Source organism: Xiphophorus couchianus, chromosome 11 (assembly GCF_001444195.1).
Source record: "Xiphophorus couchianus chromosome 11, X_couchianus-1.0, whole genome shotgun sequence".
In the NCBI taxonomy this organism is placed as follows: domain Eukaryota; kingdom Metazoa; phylum Chordata; class Actinopteri; order Cyprinodontiformes; family Poeciliidae; genus Xiphophorus; species Xiphophorus couchianus.
The window spans coordinates 1,581,131-1,604,688 of NC_040238.1; the positions used below are offsets into that span (position 1 = coordinate 1,581,131).

At 41.5% G+C, this 23,558-nt stretch overlaps 2 protein-coding genes across 3 annotated transcripts; one reads left to right on the forward strand and one right to left on the reverse strand.

Annotated features, from left to right (window-relative positions):
- Positions 1-4,744: 4,744 nt before the first annotated feature.
- Positions 4,745-6,951, reverse strand: ndufc1 (NADH:ubiquinone oxidoreductase subunit C1). Of its 2 annotated transcripts, none has more exons than XM_028030489.1 (4): positions 6,795-6,951; positions 5,869-5,972; positions 4,943-5,014; positions 4,745-4,860 (listed from the first exon to the last, which is right to left on the reverse strand). In XM_028030489.1, the coding sequence occupies exons 1-3, from the start codon at positions 6,838-6,840 to the stop codon at positions 4,955-4,957; spliced, it is 210 nt and encodes a 69-aa protein (XP_027886290.1). In that variant the 5' UTR covers positions 6,841-6,951; the 3' UTR covers positions 4,745-4,860; positions 4,943-4,954. The 2 variants fall into 2 exon arrangements, with proteins under 2 accessions (XP_027886290.1, XP_027886289.1); XM_028030488.1 differs by having other exon boundaries at positions 4,939-5,014.
- Positions 6,952-9,512: 2,561 nt separating this feature from the next.
- LOC114153157 (N-alpha-acetyltransferase 15, NatA auxiliary subunit-like) lies at positions 9,513-23,241 on the forward strand. Its single transcript, XM_028031512.1, has 20 exons — positions 9,513-9,566; positions 10,168-10,252; positions 12,697-12,801; positions 12,911-13,068; positions 13,378-13,512; positions 14,679-14,832; positions 14,932-15,051; positions 16,233-16,328; positions 16,641-16,747; positions 16,881-16,953; positions 17,047-17,216; positions 17,293-17,445; positions 18,738-18,866; positions 19,118-19,331; positions 19,425-19,618; positions 19,715-19,823; positions 21,033-21,131; positions 21,210-21,353; positions 22,460-22,557; positions 22,637-23,241. Exons 1-20 carry the CDS (start codon positions 9,513-9,515, stop codon positions 22,844-22,846), a joined length of 2,607 nt encoding a protein of 868 aa, XP_027887313.1. The 3' UTR covers positions 22,847-23,241.
- The last annotated feature ends 317 nt before the right edge of the window (positions 23,242-23,558 follow it).

The window sequence follows — 23,558 nt, forward strand, 5'->3', positions numbered from 1 at the left end:
CCCATTTCAATGCCCACAACTCTATATCTATAATAACCTTTTGCATTTTTTTAACTATAAACTCTATATTCTTCCCTCTTTTCCAAATAGCTCCATCATCTGCAAAGAGTGAACAGCCCATGTCCTTTCCAATATTTTCAAATATGTCATTTATCATAACAGAAAACAATAATGGACTAATAATACTTCCCTGTGGCGTACCATTTTCCACTACATATTTATCTGAAACAACCTCACCTATTCTTACCTGTAATTTTCTGTTTGTTAAAAAGTCTTTAATCCATTCATATATCTTTCCTTTAATCCCCAGTTTGTATAATTTAATTAATAAACCCTCTACCCACATCATATCATATGCTTTTTCAATATCGAAAAACACAGCCACTACACTTTCCTTGTTTACTTGAGCTCTTCTGATTTCATGCTCAAGACATAATGTTGCATCATTAGTGCTCCTCCCTTTCCGAAAACCACTTTGATAATTAGAAATAAATCCCTTTTTATTCAAATAATACACTAACCTATTATTAATCATTTTTTCCATTATTTTGCATAAGTTTGAAGTTAATGCTATTGGCCTGTAACTATCTGTTTTTGAATGATCTTTTCCTGGTTTAGCTATTCGTACAATTATAGATTCCTTCCATAACTCTGGTAATTTCCCCGCCTCCCAGATTTTATTAAATAATTTCAATATTATCATTTTTGACTTATCACTTAGTTGATTTATCATTCTATACCAAATGTTATCTTTACCTGGCGCTGTATTTTTGGTCTTCTTAAGCACTCCGTTTAATTCCACTTTGGTAAACTCCACATTCAAAAAATTATTTGTATCTTCCTCATTCTCCATTAAAGTTTTATACTTAATAACAGTATTTTCTCTTCCCTTTCTTCCCTCTTCGCTAATGTTATTTGTACTATGTATCTTACTAAAAACTCTTGCCAATACCTCAGCTTTTTCCTCATCCCTAATTATATCTACATCCTCAATTTTTAATACAGGATAATCAAACTCTTTTTTAATTCCATTCATTTTTTTAATTACTTTCCAAATCTTCTCAATTTTTGTATCTCTTCCGATTGTACTACAAAAATTTCTCCAATAATCTCTCTTAGCTTTTTTAATAATCTTCCTTACTACTGCTTGCTTCCTTTTATAATCAATTAAGTTCAAATATATTGGGTTACGTTTTAATACCTTTAAGGCTTTATTTCTTAATTTAATAGCTTCCTTACACTCACTTGTCCACCATGGCACCTTTTTCTTATCATTAATACTCCCTGACTTTTTAATAGAATTCTCTGCAGCTTCCATTATTATCTCTGTGATATTTGCATTTATTTCATTTATATGCATATTAAAATCTACCTTATCTAAATACATTTCACTCACATATCTAAACTTACTCCAATCAGCCTTATTAAAGTTAAATCTTTCCCCTCTATTTTTATATTTATTTCCAATTATTCCTACCCTTATAGTTATAGGATAATGATCACTACCTATTGTAGTTTCCTTGTCAACTGACCACTCACAGATACCCGCTATATCATTCGATACAATTGTTAGATCTATTCTGATTCCTTCCCCGTTTTAACATTGATTCTTGTACCCCTTCTCTCATTAATACATACCAGATTTTTCATTTCTATTACTTCTTCTATAATTTGCCCATTTTTATCATTACTATTACCCCACAGTGTACTTTTTGCATTGAAATCCCCACACCAGATTACTCTCCCCTCTAAATACTCTAATAATTCCACCATTATTTCAGCCATTAACGATTTACATGGATTATAGAAATTTATTATTTTAAATTTACCTCCCTGCTCCCATATTTCAATTATTATGAATTCTAGTTCTTTCCCTTTTCCTAAGACCCGATATTGTATCCCTCGTTTTATAAATATTCCGCAGCCACCTCCTCCTCCCTCTTCTCGATCTCTTCTTATACTAACATATCCCCTAATCACAAAATCTAATGTTGGCTTTAACCAAGTTTCCTGCACACATTTATTTATTATTTAAGTCCAACCATTATATCTGGTTGGACTTCAAGCTCGTCAATATAACCTTTAAATTCCTGTCCATTAGCTATCAGGCTCCTAGCGTTCCATTGAAGTATTAGCATAAACCACTTTCACCTGCTGCTCCCGACTTCTTCTCCACCTCTAACTTTTTATTTATTTCTTCCCATGTTCCTTCCTTAAACCCCAAGAATTTTTCGGCTCCTTTCACTGTTATTTTAATCTTCTCGGTTTTGTTCTTAGCTTGATCAGTACAGTTGATAACATATGCTATGAATAAAACTAGATTTTCCACTGAGTAAGTGATCTTAACTTCAGGTATTATTTTAGTTTGCTGTTTTGTTTGGCTTCTCATTTGTTCAATCCCTTTTTTTCCTGTTCCCTCACACTTTTTACAGCTTCTGCATAGCTAATATTTTTAGTTGTTTTTATCTGCACAACTTCTTTAGCCCTCTTCCTAACCTCGCATCCTCCGTACGTGACCCTATGATTTCCCCCACAATTACAACATTTCTCTTCTACATTTTCCTTACATTCTTCAAATTTATGGTCTTCCCCACATTTTGGACATCTCTGCTTTCCTTTACATACTGCCGCAATGTGCCCGTACCTTTGGCATTTATAGCACCGAAGTGGTGGAGGTGTATAATGTCTGACTTGGAAGCTTATATATCCTATTTTTATGTTCATTGGCAGCTCTTTTTCCTTAAACTCCACCAGAACTGACATACTCCCCACTCTCTCACCATCCACAGTTCTTGACAGCCTTTTCATATTGAACACCTTTGCTCCGACTACATTTTTCTTAAGTCTTTCTAGATCCTCATCTAGTGGGATCCCATATATCACTCCTCTAGTTTTTTTATTTTCTCCCAACATTTTTTTCTCCATCGCTCTTTTACATATGTTTTCCACATTGAACGCCTTACTCTTTTGTTCTATATCTTTACATTCTATCAAAAGACTTCCGTCTCTCAAGATCTTCACCATTTCAACGTCTCCTATTTTCTTTTTAATTTCCCTTGACACCCCAATTGGGCTGAATTTTTCCTGACCTTCCTCACTCTTAAATTTCAGAATTACTTTAAATTTCTCATCCTCAACTTTTCTCCTAACTACCCTCTCTTCCTCCGAACTGCTTTCTTCAAAATCCCGTTTACTTCCTTGACCATCTCTAATTCCCTTACCGTCACCTACTTTGAATCCTCCTCGTCCTCTTCCTCTCCCTCTTTCCACTGGCGTCCACCCTTCGCATTCCCCTTCTTCTTCATTACCTATCTCCATTTCCATCCGAACCATTCACACACCAGTTTATGCCAATTACCGCCTTTTCCACACTCCAAGTTCGGTGTGACTCTTCTCTTCCTGCAGACAGCAGCCGGCCTCCGCCGCAGCTAGCCTGCCTGTCACGATCAAGCGATCCCCAACCGAGCGTTCGCAACTCAATCACACAATACGCTTCACCTGACCTCAACCCTCTTCGCGCTGTAGAGTCAAGTGGATAGAGGACTGTTGAGAAACTGCAGCAGGAATGTATGACGGGCGAGTAATGACAGAGGACAGTGGAGATATATGAGGGGTGCTTCCGAACCTGGAGCACTGTATTCAATTGGGGGCCCAGAAGGGTGCTTTTATAAATAAAAAAAGCTAATACAAGTAGATAGAGGAATTCCCACTAAGACCATTATGGTTGCCTGGGGTGGTGATGACCTTTTACAGCGGTCACTGGCTGAAGCGTGACCCAGTCCATCACTGGACAATATAAGCTTTCTCCATTGTCAGGTCTCACTCCAGCCGGTTAATGTCCGTCTCCATTGATAGTGTGGCCCTCACTGTTGTGGCCCCGAGTAAGGGCAGGAGAAAAAGAAATGAAACTGGAAATAAAGAAGAAATATACTTCTGAAAAGGAATTTAACCATCCTTGTAATTTTCATGCTCTACAGAAACACATTCTCTGAATGTTGATGACATCAAATCTCTCCACACTATAATTCTTCAAAACAAGACTGAGTAGATCTACAATCTGCTTTATGTTCTGCCTCCCTACTGTCTGTTGAATCTGAAGCTGTTACCTCACACTGGCACTAATCACCCCCTATAAGTCATAGAGCCTCGATGCCTCCACACCTGTTTTAGGACGCAGCATGTGGAGATCATTTATTTGTCATACTTTGTTGAAGTAGATGAAGTCAAAGCGAACACTTGAATTTTGTTTTCATTTTGGATGACAGTTTCATAAATGAAATGTTAACAATCACTGTCAAGGAAAATCAAACATTTGCAGGGTGTTCATGTTTTGTCACCATAAGAATCACAAACCACATTTTAGATCAATTTTGTGTGACAACCAACTCAAAGTCACACAACTGTAAATACAAGTGACACATGGTTTTCAGTGTTTTTCAAAATCTGAAAAGTGTGAAGTGTATTTGAATTCATCCCCACTGAGTCAATACTTTGTTGATCCACCTTTGCTCTCCACTCTCATTTCAAGTAACTGTGAGATGAATTAATGATGTCAGATAAAGTCTTCGTTCAGATAAAAGCTCCCAGCATGCATCATCACGAACATGAATGCATCCTTTAACACGGGACAGTAATAAGAGTGTAAAGTTGATGAATAGAAATACTGTACAACAGTGAAAACAGGCATAATGTCCTAGTGTCAGTCAAAGCTTTCTTAATTACATACGCAAAGTAATCAGGACTCCACAGTTCACACATGACATTTATTTATCTTATTTCATTGTATTTTACAGAGTTTAGGTTGGGGGGGTTACATGGAACAGAAGCAGATGTGTCCAACAGAGAGGATCCAAACGCTTCCTGTAAGAGAAGAGAAACACATCAGGATTCCTCACACTGATACAAAGTCATAAACGGCAGCATTCACACCATGCTCACCTGCCTTCTGTACAGATCACTGAAGGCCTTTTTTCACTTCATACTCGTGAACATCTGTGCTGTGCTGTTTGAAGAGCTGTGGGTGAAAGACACAAAGTCATTCACTGAGAAACAAACACTTAACAGGTTAAATCATCTTCAGAGATTCCTCCCTACATGTAACTTTTATCTTTTTTTGCAGTACCAGTATGCTGGAAGTAACTATTTTTAAAAACACATTAACATCCAGGAAGTTGTAAGATTTGTGATGAAGTCCACTGGGGGTGCACCTATTGCAGTCTTCTGACCAATCACCGCTCTTTAGACAGCCTGACCCGACGATTATACATTTTGCAGATAAAGATTTTTTTTTATCTGAAAAGTCTCCAAATATAGCAACAATGTTTGCAAATTATTTAAAAAAGAAAAACTTAAATGTTATATGGTCATAAGTATTAAAAAACTTTGCTGTGACACTCATATTTAACTCACATGCTGTCCATTTCCTCTCATCCTCCTTGAGATGGTTCTACTCCTTCATTGGAGTCCAGCTGTGTTTAATTAAACTGATTGAACTTGATTAGGAAAGGCACACAACTGTCTACATAAGAGCTCAAAGCAAATGAGAATCATGAGGTGGGAGGAAATGCCCCAGGAGCTCAGAGACAGAACTGTGGCAAGGCACAGATCTGACCAAGGTTCCAAAAGAATTTCTGCAGCAAAGGTCTGAAATTCTCTGATGGCAGAGAGAGATGAGATCAGTTTCACATCTAAGTATCGGCCAATCACGTGTCTCCTAAATTTAAAGAAATCAGAGCTGATTTATAGGTGCACCCCTACGTTTTACTACGTGTACATCACTTTATGACCTGTCTCATTCTCATCTACGGTCACCATCATGTAGCTGCCATACTAACTTATGTCTCCTAGTGCACAAACATTGGTCCTCACCAGGCCCCAGATAAAAGCCGCTGTTCCAAACGCAAGACCCACTTGCAGCCAGTTGGGGCTGGCTGTGTCCGTCTTGGAGCTAGTGAAGGCTGATCTGGATCCGGCTGAAATACACACACACACACACACACACACACACACACACACACACACACACTGCGTTTAATGAACAATAAACACTACCATGAAACAGAAATATAGCACAAGAAAAAAGTTTTGGGGACAAGGAAAGCAAAATGTCTTCAAAATAAGTGTAAACATAGAAGCAACCTGAATGGGGGGTTGGTATGACCTTAGTTTTGACCCCCATTAAAAATACAGCATTTAAAATGTTAGTAAAAATAGACTGGGCAAATGATAAATCAGAGTAGAACCAAATCACTTCTGAACAATGTAAAGGAGATCAGTGCATAGTGTAATAAAATGATCTGTTGTTGCCAGTTAATTTATTTTAATAAGATTTAAACTTAAATTGTGTGTGTTTATATAGGTGCAATCAAATGTGGATGTACGTCCCATCTCTAAATCAGTTCAGAAAATACAATCAGAATTCAAAGTCCAGTTAATGAACCATAACCCAATTCATTAATAACACAATACTACATCCTGATCAGTAGATTCTGTAAGTTAGTAAATCTGAGTCTAAACCAGCAGACATGACAGCAAACGGAATGAAAGGGCAGCTGTGATAGGATTGAAACAATGAACCCGGGATTTCCATGATCTAGTGGTTAAACTAGCTGCAATAAATGCATCATGGTTACCACTAAATTCTAATCTTTGCAGTGAGAAAAGAAGTCATCCGTGAGAAAACGACGCGCTAATGCTAAGCTAAGGTCAGGCTGGAAAACAACCTCGGTGTTTTAATTAAGAATAACCAAATTAAACTTCAGTCATTCTTAAATACCACGCTGTGACTAACTCACCCCTGTTAATGAGAACAGCTCGGGATAACAAGCGGCTGAACGTCATTTTAGCCCTGACTGCTGCCCCGGTGCTGGTTTAACGCCGCCTGCCTGAGACTGGCTGTCGACTGCGATGGATTTGAAAGCCTGGAAGGCCTGACTGATAGAGCGCCGAAAACTCGAACAAGCTAGTTTTAGCTAGGTTTAATGAACATTTGAAATATCTTGTTTGATATTGCTGACATTCAAAAAAAAAAAAGCAGGAAAATAAAATATTTACTGCGGCGTCAAATATTTTACCGATCTTGCTTTTGTTTTTTTAAAGTAACTTTCTTTCAGGTTATTTGAGAAAAACAAGGAACAGTAAACACTTGAACATATAAGAAACAATGCAAAGTGGCGACTATTGTTTTACCCTCCTAGGACTGTGCATAATTTATAATATAATTTGGCAATTGGAGCTTTTGATGGTTTCAAAACACAAAATATGACATTGCCACAAATATTTATTTGTTGAAGACAAAATGCAAAGTAAGAGAAAGGTTCATTTGTCTTTCTTTTCATATTTAATATTAATAACGCAAAATCTGTGGAATCGAGAAACGAAAGACGACTTTGTAAATAACTAGAAGTGCTTTTATTACAGAAAATTTGAAAGTGTTTTATTTTGCCAGTAATTTTTGACTTCTGCTTTGAGCTGTATACGTTTAATTTTGGATTTAGCCCTTTCTGTCTAGTGCTGTTGTATAACAGATAGTTTGTTTTCTCCCAAATTTAGCTGTTAGTAAGTTACAGCAGTTAATACAACAGTTATTACAACAGTTATTACAACAGTTATTACAGTACGGCACTTTGTTTTTCACGGAGCAAGAAACATTATTTCATACTGACAGCCTCTCCGAAGGGTCAAAAGGTGCGTCGATTGTAAAAAAGTATTTACTTTTAATATATCTTGTCTGTCAGCATGATTATTTGTCATAGTCGTAAAGTAATGTAAATTGAAACATTGTAAAGTGGATTATAATGCTACGACGTATGGAATGCGCTCTTTGAAGGAATTAAATGTCATAAAACCATCAGTAAAGCTTCATCCTTGCTCGGAGCGGCACGCTACAGTTAAAAAAATCAAATAAAAGCAGGAATGTAATCGTGAAAGTGTAATACAGCTATTTTGACTTTACGAGGCGCTATTGCGAAGCATCAAAACAGTTCATCACTTCTTGTGATGGTTGTTATCACCAGTGATGTATCCTCAAGTAAACCGTTATTTAATTCAGGCCTTTCTCTCTGCTCCATATTTAAAACCAGTCACTCTGCATCGAAACATCTCATGTTGGTGTTTGACATCAGAGTTGGGTCGCAACTAGTTACATGAACTCAACTTGTAACTAATTTGAAAAAAAACCCCAGTACTTTCAGGAGTATTTTACTACGCTGAACTTTTTACTTTTACTTGAGTAACATTTCTGGATTCTCTACCCACTGTGAGTAACTTCACTGAATGAAGGACAGACATGTTTTAACCAAAATTCACCAGACAGATAGACACACACACACACACACACACACACACTCCCCCCCCTCCACACACACACACACACACACGCGCGCGCGCACACACACACACACACACACACACACCTGCAGGTTTTGTAAGAATTACATCAGTTTTTAATTGAAAGAAACTGACTTTTTTAACTCTTACCTGAGTAATTTCTTGGATGGCTACTTTTTACTTTTACTTGAGAAAAAATATGTTCAAGTAGTGCTACTCTTATTTGAATAGACTATCATTACAAACTCAACCAAAGCACATTCCTGTTTTTAAGTACAACGTACAGGCGAAACAGCGCCACCTCAAGACGTATGGGGGAATGTTTCTGCCATAATCACACATGTTCAGTCTGAGAGCAGGGCTTCATGTCTTTCTTCTCAAAACTTGTAATGATTGTACTCAAAACGTCTCCTCGCGCTCACACTAAGTCTCTGCTCGGAGCAATGAACATGTGTGCTCTTGGATTATGGCAGAAAAATTCCCCCATATATTTATGCCCTGCAGAATTTGTTAAGGCTCAGACTTTTGAAGTCATTCCTGTGCGTCCACGGACCGTTGCTACTATTGAATGCTAGCCGGTCTTGTTTGACAGTGGGTGCGCACTATTTAACAGTCGGCGTGAAGAGAGGCGCGCCGGGCAGGTGGAACTTGCACTGAATTTCAGTCACACTATCAACACAGACAGACTAATACGAAGCACACTCTGCTAACAACGACGACCGCACAAACCATACTGTTGATGTGAACAAAATGGGATTGTGTCGATGCCAAAAAGAAACGGCTGTTTTAAATGTAATAAATAATTCCGATAATTCTGCAGATAAATTCCAGACTTTATAAATATATATGTATAATCTGTTGCTAATATATTTATATAATTTATTTTATTATTATTATTTTATTATTTATTTATTTATTTGCCGAACATATAATGTAGAAACTCTTAGTTTCGCCGCTCATCATTTCTTACATTCAGGCCTCCCACCGGCTAGCTTGTAAGGAATGAACTCAGGAATTCAACATGACCCGGAGGAGAAGTGTAGCAGCCATTTTGCTCGGAAGGGGGGCCTCGGTTTAAACACGTGAAAAAGAGGAGCCTGAAGGTCCAGATAAAGTCCAGTATCTCTGTTTCTAAAGGCGTTTCGTTCATGTGCAAACCAACAGTGGAGTAGGAAACCACCGCCATGCCCTCAGTGACTCTGCCGCAGAAGGAGAATGCTCTCTTCAAAAGGATTTTGGTAAGCACTTGGCGTTAGCTTATTGCAGTGCTAAGCAGTGGCCCGTTGTAGCACATATAAAGCAGGTTGCTAACTCATCAGGAGCCCAGCAATTATGAAGTCTGTGTTGTTAACTATCAGCTGTGATAGAGCAGCAGAGAAACAGCACCGCTGGATGGTTATTGTGGGATGCTGCAGATGTCTTTTGACCTGTCAATAGAGCCGAAGTGTATCAATGAATAGTTGACACATGACAGCCATGCCCAAGTTGAAGAGGAAAGCTGCGGCAGTTTGTCCGCCTAAAGTTGGCTTGTTGACTCGTGAGTGACGCTGAAGAGCAGCGGGGTGTTGTGGTTCTGTTTAGCACTGTTGTCACAGAGAAGTGAAGTCAGTTAAGTTAAACTCCAATTTGATACACTTCCCCTAACCAATAGTAAGAAACAGTTTAGAGTTTAATTAAAACTCGACAGCAGAGCTGGACCGTTGCTCCAGATGTGCTGACATCTCTGTCCCATCAGGATGAGGACTGTTCCCCTGTCAGCAACAGCTGGAGGAAAACTCCTGGAACGGTTTAGCTCATGGCGGCATGGTGCGATTCTTTTCTCTCTCTCTCTCCTTCCAGAGGTGTTACGAACACAAACAGTACAGAAACGGGCTGAAGTTCTGCAAACAGATCCTGAGCAACCCCAAATTTGCAGAGCATGGAGGTAAGAGACACCCTCTTCTTTCTTTTCCCTTTAACTCTGAGATTGTCTAGAAGTTTTTAACAGTTGCAAAGTCATGTTCCATGACAGGTGTGGCACACTAAAAGACAAAACAAACTTTGTTGTTCTTCCGTCAGCCTTCCTGTTATCTACTGAAAGTTTCTTTCTCTCCGGCAGCCAAAATAAACCACAGACGGATCCTGGAGAATCCAGCTTCTTTTTAAAAGCCTTTGATAGTTTACGCCTTTGTGTCTGTCTGTCTGTCTGTGGTTTTTTAATAACTATGAGACTCGGTTGTACAGTGGCACTGTTGATAGAAATGTTGTCTTTCAGAAAGAAGATCCAGCCTGAGTCTTCTTTCTGAACGACCCAGGCTGAAGGGACAGATGTTCTTGCTGTGATTTGCTATCAGTGTAAAACACTTCCTACTCTGATCACATCCAGCTACAGAATGAGGGACACGTTAAGGGAACAGAAAGCTAAAATAATGTGTGGAATAGCTTGAAGTCAGGGTGTTATCCGCACATACAGCGTCTCTCCAGAAGGTAACCTGCTGTGTGTTCATGCCTGACATGACAGCTACAGTAGTAGGATAAGATTGATGGCCGATCTCATCTGCCTCCAAAGGTCTGAAAATCAGCAGCTCTGCTGTTAGAGGCTGACACAGACCTGCCCATCAGGTCATGCTAACAATAATCACCCACTGTTAACTTAGCACCTGTCAGGTCTAAATACCTATTAGAGACAATTTTAACAAACACAGGAAAGACAAGAGAGTTAGATTCTTTGTTTCTCGCGAGGAGAACGGACAGAGATGTGCTTTCAGTTACAAATCTCCAACCGCTCTGAAAACACATCTCCCGCTCCTCTGTTTTATTGATTTTAGGAACCCTGCCACACGGGGCGCTGCAACTCTAGGGGGTGGGGTCAAAGCATTTTAGTTGCAGTGCTACAAGACAATCACTAAACTAAACACATGGTATCTACAATCTAAATCCTTCTTGCTCCAAGCACGGCGTCGAATGGGACACGTTGTATAGCTTCAAAGCCTCCAAGCACGGCGTAGAATGGGACACGTTGTATAGCTTCAAAGCAACGGCTTTGTATCACAAAGAACAAAGCAGAGTTTCCTCTAGGGTTGTAAAACTCAGCTTGGAACAACTAACACCTCCATCTCTCAGGGAGGCCTGCTATAAATATCTGTCACCTCCCTCTTCCAAGGAGGGATTAGGAAGAAATCAGAATTAATGAACACACAGAAACATTATCTAAATGTAACTACAAGGCTACATAATACAACAAATATTTGATAATACTAATAATACAATTTACCCAACAGCACCTTTGTCACTATACACATTGAAAGTGTGTTGTGACGTCTTAACACTTGACAGTGTTGGTTATAAAAAAACAAAATCAGCTAGAAAACTGTAATCAGTGCACCCCTACTAAGATAAATATTAAACTTAAATAAGGTAAAATCAGCTTATTTCTAGCCTGGTTAAAACCTTGTTCTACACTTTGCTTCGTTTAGAGGGTCGGGGCCCTTGACTGTTGCGCAGGGTTTGCTTCTTGGAGATGTGAACTGTGTTGAAGATTTAAATTTTTCCCAGTTGCTAACATTTGGCTGTGACGTATGTAATGTGCCAGTTTGACACTCTGAAGCTTACTGGAAATTCCCCGTGTTGTAAACAACCATTTTTCACTGAAGAGAGAAGAGTTGATCTGAACTTGTCAGCTCTCAACGTTAATCTGATATTTGGAAGCTTGACCAACATAGACTGAACGGCTTCCTTCACTTCCTCTGCTGCCAGAAAATCAACAACATCGCTCACTTCTCCTTCTGTTCATTGATTGGCCCGTAAGAACTCTACCGTAGGAATATAAGTAAATGGAAGAAATCCCAGACAGATTACTGAAGGGAGATGAGAAGCTAACGGAATTGGGCAAGAAGCTTATTATGCAGACTAGCTTATTTCATGACTTCCCTTCTTTTTATTTACATAGAGGCTAATGGATGTTTGGACCACTGACTGCAGCAGACCTGTGAACTGCTGCCGTCATGGTAACAGACCACCAGAGCAGTCAATTCATTTGAGTCTGTTCAGATATTCAGAGTTCAGTTTAAAGTTCAGCTGTGTCTTCTGTCGCTGTTGCTTCATGATGTCGTTTTACAGGCATACCACAAACACATGAATACGTGAATTAGTACTTGGCTATGAAAGCATGGCTGGACTCCACCAAATCAAATCTTACTTCACCATGTGTAGTGTTACTGAGGGCCTATGGACCAATTCATCTAGCTGTTGTCATGGTAATATCAGATGTAGTCTGCTTGTTAATTAAACTGTAATTAACAGATTGAATCGTGCTTCAATAAGAGTGTTTGGGCCGTTTCTCTCTAACCCTGTGATATGAACGCTGCCCTGGTTGACTCTGGGCTGCAGAGACGCTGGCCATGAAGGGGTTAACCCTTAACTGCCTGGGCAAGAAGGAGGACGCCTACGAGCTGGTGAGACGAGGCCTACGCAACGACCTGAAGAGCCATGTCTGTATCCTTCACCCTGCTGCCCCCCAGGGCGCCTGCTCTCCTCTGACTGACTAACCCTCACCAGGGCTCAGTTCTGATCGGTGCTGTTCCTGAACTCAGACTCCTTCCAGGCTGGCATGTCTACGGCCTGCTGCAGCGCTCTGATAAGAAATATGACGAGGCCATCAAGTGTTACCGCAATGCTCTGAAGTGGGACAAGGACAACCTGCAGATCCTCAGAGACCTGTCCCTGCTGCAGATCCAGATGAGGGACCTGGAGGGCTACAGGGTGAGAGACACGCACACACACACACACACACACTGCTCAGAGTCTCATACCTGCAGGTACAAGGAGCTGATGGGTTCATTAGAGAAGCTCAGCGGTGGACAGTGTCTAATCTACTTCAAACTGATTGTTAAATATTTAAAGTCAGCCAATGACAGAGCTCTCCAGTCAGACAGTTCAGGTCAAACAATCAGCTCCAGGATGGTAGTATGGAGAGACTACAAACAGAAATCCAGGACCCAGCAGTGAGGGTGGCCTGGTTGGTCAGCCCAGCAGGAGCATGATGTGGTGACCCCCTGCGTCTGTCTGTAGGAGACCCGCTACCAGCTGCTGCAGCTGCGTCCTGGCCAGCGGGCCTCATGGATTGGCTATGCTGTCGCTTATCACCTCTTGGAAGACTTTGAGATGGCGGCTAAGATCGTGGAGGAGTTCCGGAAAACCCAGCAGGTACGCTAGGGCTGAATGAGCTGAAGTAAAAATCATGATGACTGCAGAGCAGATGGAGGATTTACTTTGAGCTGCTGTTAGCTCCTGTATGGAGGAGAGATGACTCCTTTCCTCCATACTTGTGTTATGGAGGAGAGGACTGGTTACGTTACTGGGCCAAGTTTAGTATTATTTTACTCATTGAGTATTCTGTCCATTGTTCTGATGATTAATCCGATTTAAAATATTGTCACATTGTGCAGTTCTTTTTATTAAACCACTTATACCTATTTTGTACAACATCAAATATATAATTCCTGTTTTTAATTTAAGAAAACAAACATTTTATTGCCCAAAAGTTAATAACATGATTCCTTTAATGAACACTGGATCATATGCAGCAGAAAGGACTGTATTGATGTTAGGGTTAGATGTTCCACTGGACTGAACATCAATACAACAGCTGATCTGTTGATTATGCATTCATTGATTAATAATTGGATAACATAAGGTGATTAATTGAAGATTTTTCTCCAAAATCTGAAACAGGTGAAGTTAAAACTGCCACTTGGGGAGTTCTGAGTAGAACATATTTACAGACAAAGAATGTTTTATTAAATGAAACATATATATTTGTCGTAGATTTTGGATTCACATATTGTTCTTTCTGCAAACAGCCTTTCTTTAGTCTGTGTGCTCCAGTTAACGATTATTTGATTACTAAATTAGTTTACTATTATTTCAATAATTGTTTCATCCCTAAAGTTTAGTTCTGAAAGGTTGACTGCACAGTCACTTTACTTGGACTTATATATTTCCACGTGGTTTACCAGTGTTTCTGGGTCTAGTTCATCTGGAACCCTATTTGTAAGGTCAGACACTGATGTGGGGCTAGAAGCATCAGGCTCAACTCCAAATCGTCTCTGGGGTGTTCTGATGGATTGGCAGGTTGAATCATTGCTGCTCAAAGCTGTCCTGTATCTTTACCTGCTGCTTCAGTTTGGTGGCTGGAACCACATTTGTTGTGCGGCTGCAGTTACCAGGCAGACATGTTGTCAGAAAGCTGCTGTGGCAATGATCCCAGTCAGTGTTATCACTATCATAACCAGCGATCAGGAGGTTCAATACAGGCTGAAATGGTTCCCCTGTGTGTGTGGGCGTGTGTGTGTGTGTGTTTTGGTGTCCAGACGTCTCCAGACAAGGTGGACTATGAGTACAGTGAGCTGCTGCTGTATCAGAACCAGATCCTGAGGGAGGCTGGCCTGCACAAAGAGGCACTGGAGCACCTGAACAGCTATGAGAAGCAGATGTGTGACAAGCTGGCTGTGGAGGAGACCAGAGGTGAGCACGCTGCCACTACAGGCTGCAGTGGAGCCCATCTGAAGGCTGCTGAGTCTCTTAATGCACAGCTGTGCAGCGTGAACATGTGTGTGTTTGTAGGAGAGCTGCTGTTGAAGCTGGAGAGGCCAGAGGAAGCTTCAGAGATCTACACAAGACTTCTGGAGAGGAACCCAGAGAACTGGGCCTACTACAAGGGCCTGGAGAATGCCTTAAAACCAGGTGCACACAGCATATAGCAAGAATTCATTCCCATTAGAATGAAAAGTCTCTCTGCATGGATAATTGTATACTGAGGGGCACCAATGAATCGGCTGTGATTTCCTTCATTCTGGTGATTGGCCGATACTTACATGTAAAACTGATCTTATCTTCCTCCACCAAGGTCTGAAAGTCAGCCACTGTCCTCTTTTGCTCTGCAGTTAGAGAGGATCACATACAGGCCCACCAGGTCATGTCTGCAATCAAGCTGAAAACGGTCCTAGTCCAATCATGAGCCAATTACTTCAGACTTCTCTACTCTTTACAGATCTTTTATTTTGAATCCTAAATCTCTGTCTTGGGATTCTGTTCACATCATATCTCACATCCCTCTAGCTGCTCTAACACCCATATTTCCACTGGGTCAGTCGGCATCACCATGCCAACATTGTTTACGTTACCATAGCCGCTGCTGGCTAGCAGAGGCAGAGAACTAGTTAGCCTGGATGTTAGCATGTCATAAAAGCAACCTTCTGCGTATGACATTCTGTTTGTGCCACCTACCTGAGACTGATGTGAGCGGATATAACTTTGTGAACAAACATTAATGTGTGTGTTATGCATTTACAATTCACACACGTTTAGCTTGGTGTCATCACCAGCCAATCATCATTATCATCTGAATTCTGGTTGTGACTTTTCAATCACAACCAATAAATCAAAACACTGCATCACATAACAAACAAACAGCAGGATTTAGGAAAACAAGAATGGTAACTGCTGTAAATAGTTTAATGTTGTACCATCGGAATATTTACTTAAGCAGACAAACTTACTCATTGTCCATTTTATATAATATCTCTTTTCATTGATTTTACTTTTAAATGTGACTAGTATTTCATAGCTTACCCACTGGCAGATAACTAAGTTAGGATTTAAGTGAAGTGAAAAAAAACTACAGGCCTTTAGTAGGTTTTCTCAAGCTAACCATAGAAACCGTATTGTATTCCAATGTATTGTATTCCATATATTACAGTCTGGTGTTTCCTCACAATTCAGGATAGATTCAGGATAAATCCTCTTAGTGTGTTTCTCGCATGAAAACTACGTTCTGTGCAGTGTTAGAAGCACTAACAAAAACAACTCTAAAGATCAAACGGCGTTAACATGTTAGCATTAAGTGTCTGTGTGTGTGTCTTCAGGCAGTGTAGAAGAGCACCAGAAGATCTATGAGGAGTCCTGGACGAAGTTTCCCAGGGGTCTGGTTCCTCGAAGGCTGCCTCTTAACTTCCTCACAGGTAAACGCAGGGCAGCCTGCTGCTAGATCCATTAGCACTCTTAGCCCAGCCTTTGGGTCGTACTGATATCAGCATGGCTGTAGCAGCTCCCCCTGTTGGCAACATCAACATTAGCATTACATTAGTAGTACTCAGGTGGAGTACAGCAGGAGACGGATCAGGTGGTTAAGTTGAACCAAACATCCTGGCTCCATGTTCAGTGTCATCTTCTCCTCTGGGAATCAGACAGGGTGTGATATTCTGGGCTGATGACTCCATATTGCCATTCCAGCATCACATTCCTGTCTCCTTCCTGTTTGTTGTGCCGGTCAGGGGAGAAGTTCCGGGAATGTCTGGACATCTACCTGAGGATGAACTTCACTAAAGGCTGCCCTCCTGTCTTCACCACACTCAAATCCTTGTACACAGACAGAGAAAAGGTTAGCAGAACTGTTCTGCTGGAAAGTTTCTGGCTGAGTATGAATGTATTAACGTATTTTGTTCATTTTTCCATTTTAGGTAGAGCTAACTTATTGTGTTTTTTTTTTTTTTTTATGTTTTTGGGGCATGCAGGTTACGATAATAGAAGAATTAGTACTTGGCTATGAAAGCTGTTTAAAAAGCAGTCGAATGTTTAGTGAAGATGGTAAGTGTTTAGATGTCCTAATGCATCACTCTGATTGGTTTCATTCTAGCTGTCTCTAAATGCAGGAGTTGTGTGTGTTACGGGTGTGTGCAGATGATGGGAAGGAGGAGCCTCCGACCACCCTCCTCTGGGTGCAGTACTTCCTGGCCCAGCACTTTGACTTCATCGACAAGGCCAGCCAGGCACTGGAGTACATCAACGCTGCCATCGACAGCACACCCACACTGATCGAGCTCTTCCTGGTCAAGGCCAAGATCTACAAGGTATGACGGTGCACTCAGAGTGACACGCGGCACCGAGACGACACAACTTCCTCTAACTGTCCGGCCTGATCTGCAGCATGCAGGCAACATCAAGGAGGCGGCTCGATGGATGGACGAGGCCCAGGCGCTGGACACTGCCGACCGATTCATCAACTCCAAGTGTGCCAAGTACATGCTGAAGGCCGGCCTCATAAAGGAGGCAGAGGAGATGTGCTCCAAGTTTACAAGGGTACACTTACACTGGTCACTGTTTTCCTAAAGGTGGTTAGGCTGGAAGAATAGCCTGTCTCAAAGGATTTAGGGACCAAAACATCCTGACTGCAGAGTGTCCACGCATCCTAAAAAGCTTTAGGTTCATGTATCTAAAATTAAGGCCTTAAAATGTCTTGAATCCATGAAAAAGATGTAGGTTGGCCTTAAATACATTAATTTTAAATGTTGTCATTCCAGATCTATTTAATCTCATATAGTGTATGGGGGTTTTGTTTTCTTTCAGGCAAAAGTTTAAGTCATCATAAACATGATTGTTGCGTTCTGTGACTCAAGGCGGTTCCCTTAATATACCCTCCTGGCTGGCTAGCTAGCTTTGTTCCATTCATCATGCAAATGTATCTCCAGTTGGATGTATGACTTTGGTTTTTGCCACTGGCTCACTTCTGTTTCAAACTCATATGATGCTAAGAGCTTTCTGTGCAAAAAAACAACTTTTAGGCTTTGCACTGTGGGGGTTGAAGGTTCAGAGAGCCACATGCAGTGTGAGACACAAACCAAGAGGGTGTGAATGTTAAAGTGGACATATCAAGCAAAATTCACTCTTTAAAATACAGTAGTAACACCACTGTGTTGAATTAATTTGAATACATATTTCTGTTGTTTTATCGTCTTTATTCTCCTGCTCTGGAGTAATGAAAACGTGTTTGAACTCTTTTTTTCCCATTCACTTTGTATTTTTATTGTCTAAAAGGTTTAAAATGTATAAATGTAAAGTTTTTCTATACCACATGGCTAATTAGCATATGAGAACAATCACACATTTCCACTGGTTTTCCTCAAACTTGCAGGTCATAATTGTTACTAATAATATACATGCAGCACAAAACTCCTCAGCAGTCTGTCTCTCTGTTCTGTCCACACAGACAGATTTTTAAAAGGAGCAGCAGAAGCAAATGAGGTGCATCAGCAGAGCTGTTTAGTTGTTTCTGCTGCCTGCATATTGAGCTGTTAGTCTGTCATGAGACTGTCATATAGCAACACACTTCAGCCAGAGGCTTCTTCAGATTTGTAGCAAGACAGACTGCTACTGGAAATCTTCCTGTCCCTGCTGGCACCATCAAAATGACTCTTTGAAAATTTAATATTTCTCTGGGATAAAGTAATTGTGAGTTGAATTGAATCGACTCACAGGGCCTTAAAGTTGACTTGTAAGCTGTTTCTGGTGCAGAGTGTTATTCTGGCCTCAGGGCTGATGCTCTTCTAACAGGCTTCATTCACCTCCTGTGTTTGTGACTCTTGTGTCTCCAGGAGGGGACATCTGCAGTGGAGAACCTGAATGAGATGCAGTGCATGTGGTTCCAGACAGAATGCGCTTTGGCCTACAAGGCCATGAACAAGTTTGGTGAGGCCCTGAAGAAGTGCCATGAGATCGAGAGGGTACGTTGGTTATTCACTCTGTCATCGCAGGCGTCCATTATTGTGAAGAAGTCTAAAACCACCAATCATGTTTCATTTTTGCTCAGTTGCTGTTCCTGTTATTCTTGAAGTCAGAATCGCTTCTTTTTCCGGATTGAACAGTTACTTGTTCTACATCTATTAACATGTTAATCTGCTGCATTGTTCAGGTTTCTCAGCGTATCAGCTGGATTCATGGAACTCTGAATCTGTCCTCTCCTTGTGTCTCTCAGCATTTTGTGGAGATCACAGACGACCAGTTTGATTTCCACACCTACTGCATGAGGAAGATGACGCTGCGCTCCTACGTGGACCTGCTGAAGCTGGAGGACGTCCTGCGACAGCATCCCTTCTACTACAAAGCCTCTCGCACCGCCATCCAGATCTACCTGGACCTACATGACAAGCCACTGACCGATGACAACAAAGAGAGACAGGCGGACGCAGGTCTGACGCCGTGTCTCCTCTGGCTTTAGTAGAGAGCTACATAGTGGGTGTGGAAAAAACACATGAACAAATAAAACTTTTCTTTTCATGCAGAAAACCTAACAGACAAGGAGCTGAAGAAGCTGCGGAACAAACAACGAAGAGCGCAGAAGAAGGCTCAGTTAGAGGAGGAGAAGAAGAATGCAGAGAAGGAAAAGCAGCTGAAGAACCAGAAGAAGAAAAAGGAGGACGATGATGAGGAAATTGGAGGGCCCAAGGAGGAGCTAATACCAGATAAGTTAGCTAAGGTGGGTTCAGGGGTTCTTGTGTTCTGTCAGCTTGAAGGAACGTTTTTGGAGTTTAAAAATAAATAATAAAAACTCGTTCTGATTGTGTGTTCCCAGCCGGAGAACCCCTTAGAGGAGGCAGTCAAGTTCCTCATCCCTCTGAAGAACCTGGTGCGCAACAAGATCGAGACTCACCTGTTGGCCTTTGAGATCTACTTCAGGAAAGGTTGGCAGCTCAGAGGAAGGATGGGATTGGTCAGCCACATCTGCTGCCTCATGGCAACTTCAGATTGGCAGTCAGAAATTTCTGTTTAAATATGTCTGACTGCTGTGATTAATTCAGCCTTTAAGCCTTTCTAAGTCTGTTCTGTAATAACTATATAATAGATAGACTGACTCTTTACTGACCTATACCTGCTGACTGTAACTTAGATGACCAATCCCCAGGATTTGTAAAAATCTGACCTGCTGATACAGTTTTGAACTGATTCCAGATTCTCTTTAGGGAAATCTCTCAGAGGTTCTATAGCAGCGGTCCCCAACCTTTTTAGTCGCGCGGACCGGTCAGCCCTTCGCAATTTTGCTGGGGGGGGGGCAGTACTCTGATGTTGTTTTGTTACTCATTCTGCTGCAAGTTGGCTCAATTTTGACGCGCAAGACGTAACCGGTAAAATCCGGTTTAGGATTTTCAAAATAAAAGATCCCGAAGTAGTTCATTATTTCTTGCACGGCCCGGTACCAATTGGTGGCCCGGTGGTTGCGGACCACTGTTCTACAGGATATATTCTCATGTGATCAGTTGTTTATTAGCTGTATTGGAAGCAGAGGTGACATCACATGGTGAAAGTTTGTGCCAACATGTCTGAGAACAGAGAGTGGTTCTGATCGCCCACTGGTTTCACGGTGCATTACCACTCCATCTGTAACCTGGTTTATCCACATGTTAAAGTGTTGCACTAGAAAAGGTTGATGGAAACTGCAGAATTCAAATAACTTTCTCAATTTTGCAACATTTTTACGCTCACATGAATGTAAAAAGGTTTTTGGCTTTTCTGAAGTAGAGTTAATGCACTAAAGTGTAGATGGAGACACTTTTACAGAATAAGTTCCAATGTAGCAAATGTTCTCATCCACTGCTGGCTCTGTGAAATCTATCCCGTTCAGAGGGAAAGACTTCTTCTGACATGTGAGGTCCATTCTAGTTTACAACCTCAACTTCCTGTTTATTACAGCCATACATGTCATCAACATCTGACATAGCCTGGTTGATTTGCTCTAAACCAGTAGATAGAAACACACTGAACTTAAAGGTTTGTCTAAATAATGAGCACCATAATTAGATGGAAACTCAGCAACTGATCCAGCCTGTTTTTGTAGAGAAAACAAAGGTCTTTTTCCTCCACCATAACTTGTCTGTCCATTCTTTACCTCCCAGAGAAGTACCTTCTGATGTTGCAGTCGATGAAGAGAGCGGTGGCCATAGAACCCTCCAACCCATGGTTGCACCAGTGTTTAGTACGCTTCTTCAAGAAGGGTGAGAAAGTGACCGCTGGCCGTGTTCAGCTCTCGGTCCTTCCAGAGGAGACTAAAGCTGAGTGTTTGCTGCCTGCAGTGAGTGAGAGTGCAGACCTGGCCGAGGCGGTGAGGACCGTGCTGAAGCAGGAGATCTCCAGGCTGTTTGGAGACAGCAACCCTCAGAGCTTCAACAAGAACTACCTGAGCCAACACTCCAGCTGCATCCCCCACCGGCTGGCTGGTAGGTTCTCCTCAGAGGGAGCAGCTACAGGCTGCACCATGTTCCTGGCTCTGCTCTAGTTACTGATTACACGTGGAGCTCAAGAAAACATTGGGACTGTACAACATCAAAACTGCTAAAATGAGTAAAAACCTGGGAAGCTGAAGGCTAACTTGAAAATACAGAGGCCAAGCTGTATGGTGCTGAGAACAGTAGACAGACTTACTAAAGAGCTTTACAAGAAAGCAACAGTTTCTGCTTTCTTGTATGTAGCCTGTCTTTGCATATTGTAAAAAATATTTTACTGGTGGTGGGACTCAATTAAAAGTTTGTTGAAGGGGCTGTAATTAAGTAATCACTATTGCATTTTAATAAAACCATATATTGACAAAATAAGCAACATTTTCAATTCAAAACCCGTTTTTTGCCAGTTAAATTATTGAATAAATACAAATAAGAGCTCTACAAGAAGGATATTTATACTTTTTCATCTGTTATTCAGTTTGTCCACCATCAGTTTAGATAGACAGATTGTTATTCAATCCATTCATCTTTCCAGAGTTTCAGGAACTCCTGATCATTCATGGAACTTCTGTAGAAATGTGACTGTAGAAGCTGACATTAGCGTTAGCATCTGTGCTGCAGCTACATGGTTAACATTGAGATGCTATTTTAGGCTTGAATAGCTTCGCTGACAGGCTAACTCCTTTTAGCTCAACCTGAACACAACAATAGTCTTTTCCAGCGTCCAATCAGGTCGTTTTTTAGAGGCAAAAAAACCAAGATCTAAAGTATGATGACAGAGTGGGTAGGACTGTGAAATCTTTGAGTAAACCCAAATTAGTTTAACACTGAAAGCTACATTCAGGCTGTCACCCTCAGTGTCAACATGAATGTAAAAATCTCCTCTATATATTCTTTTTTAATTAGAGAGTTTTTTTTTTTTTCCATCTATTTTTGTTCATGTGTTCCTGTGCTTCAGTCTTCCCTGGGGAAGATAAACCTGATTTGGCCGATTTAAATAAGAAGCATTTATCTGTGATTTAACTGAATCCATTCTGGACTCTGTTCTATGCAACATTTGCACCAGAAGCACCTCTCAGGCCCGTGTCTCCTTGTGTCTGCAGCTGCTAAGATGATGGTCTACCTGGAGCCGTCCTCTGATAAAATGGCCTGTGAGATCGCGACAGCTCTGGCCGAGCCTCTGTCTGGAAGAAGTATCCAGGTGAGTCGTTTGACCACTGGGAGGGAGTGGGGCCACAGTGAGCGCCATGGTAACTGAAGCGGTGTGTGTTTGTCCCCAGATCTGCTCCGAGGTGCTGGAGGCTCTGAGGAGCGGCCAGCTGGGCGAGGCTCAGCAGAAAGCAGCCGAGTCTTACCGTGCCACCTGCAACAAGATCTACCCTTACTCCCTGGCCTTCATGCCCCCCGGTTACCAAGACAACAGCACCACAATCAGCGCCAACGGCGACCTGTCGGCAGGAGAGCAGGATGACCTCGCACATGAAATGTGAGGAGGGGGGAAGAATGGGGGGGATCAGAGGGGGAGACTTAGTTCACCACCACAGCCCCACCCCCACACATTGCACTGATCTGCTGGACTGAGCGCCCCAGGATGGACGGCAAAGGGAACAGAACCATCAGACTTTTTTAAACAACACAAAAGGCTCTGCCCAGTTCATGACATCAGAAAAGAACTGATATATTTACACTGGGAGGCAAAGGATTGTGGGAAGTGTTTTCATTGGCTGGCCGGAGCGGCCTGGTGAACACAGTCTAGGTTTTCTAGAACCGCCCGTGTTTTCATGCCAAGTCCTTCTTTTAGGTGCATCTGCTTCTCACGTTTTTAAAAGTAATTTATATATTACAAACTGACAGAGGAATTAATAAAACTGTTTGCAAAACCTGTGTGACAGGTGTGTGTGTGTGTGTGTGTGTGTGATGGGACGTTAGGGGGAGTAATCTGGCTGACCATGCTCTGCTGTAGGAACAGGAAGCAGTAAGACCAAACGGTCAGTCACGTTGTTGGACAGAATGTTCACTTCCTGTTCCCTCAGCTGCTGCTTCTCGCCGCCTGTGGCCATTTCTAAGCAAAGCGGTAATGAATTTGTGAGCACTGAAACTGAATAGAACAGCACCACTAGTGGTGGGAGTATGTTAGAGCATCTCTTGCTTTAGTTTTTGGGTTGAGGTTTTTCATGTTTGCACAGTTACTCCCTCTGGTTC

Coding starts and splice junctions, on each gene's coding strand:
- LOC114153157 (XM_028031512.1), top strand. CDS start 9,513: ATGCCCTCAGTGACTCTGCCGCAGAAGGAGAATGCTCTCTTCAAAAGG. Junction 12,802..12,910: donor CGACCTGAAGAGCCATGTCT/GTATCCTTCACC, acceptor GACTCCTTCCAG/GCTGGCATGTCTACGGCCTG. Junction 16,954..17,046: donor TCGAATGTTTAGTGAAGATG/GTAAGTGTTTAG, acceptor GGGTGTGTGCAG/ATGATGGGAAGGAGGAGCCT.
- ndufc1 (XM_028030489.1), bottom strand. CDS start 6,840: ATGACGTTCAGCCGCTTGTTATCCCGAGCTGTTCTCATTAACAGGG. Junction 5,973..6,794: donor AGCTGTTCTCATTAACAGGG/GTGAGTTAGTCA, acceptor TGTGTATTTCAG/CCGGATCCAGATCAGCCTTC. Junction 5,015..5,868: donor CGGCTTTTATCTGGGGCCTG/GTGAGGACCAAT, acceptor TTTCACCCACAG/CTCTTCAAACAGCACAGCAC.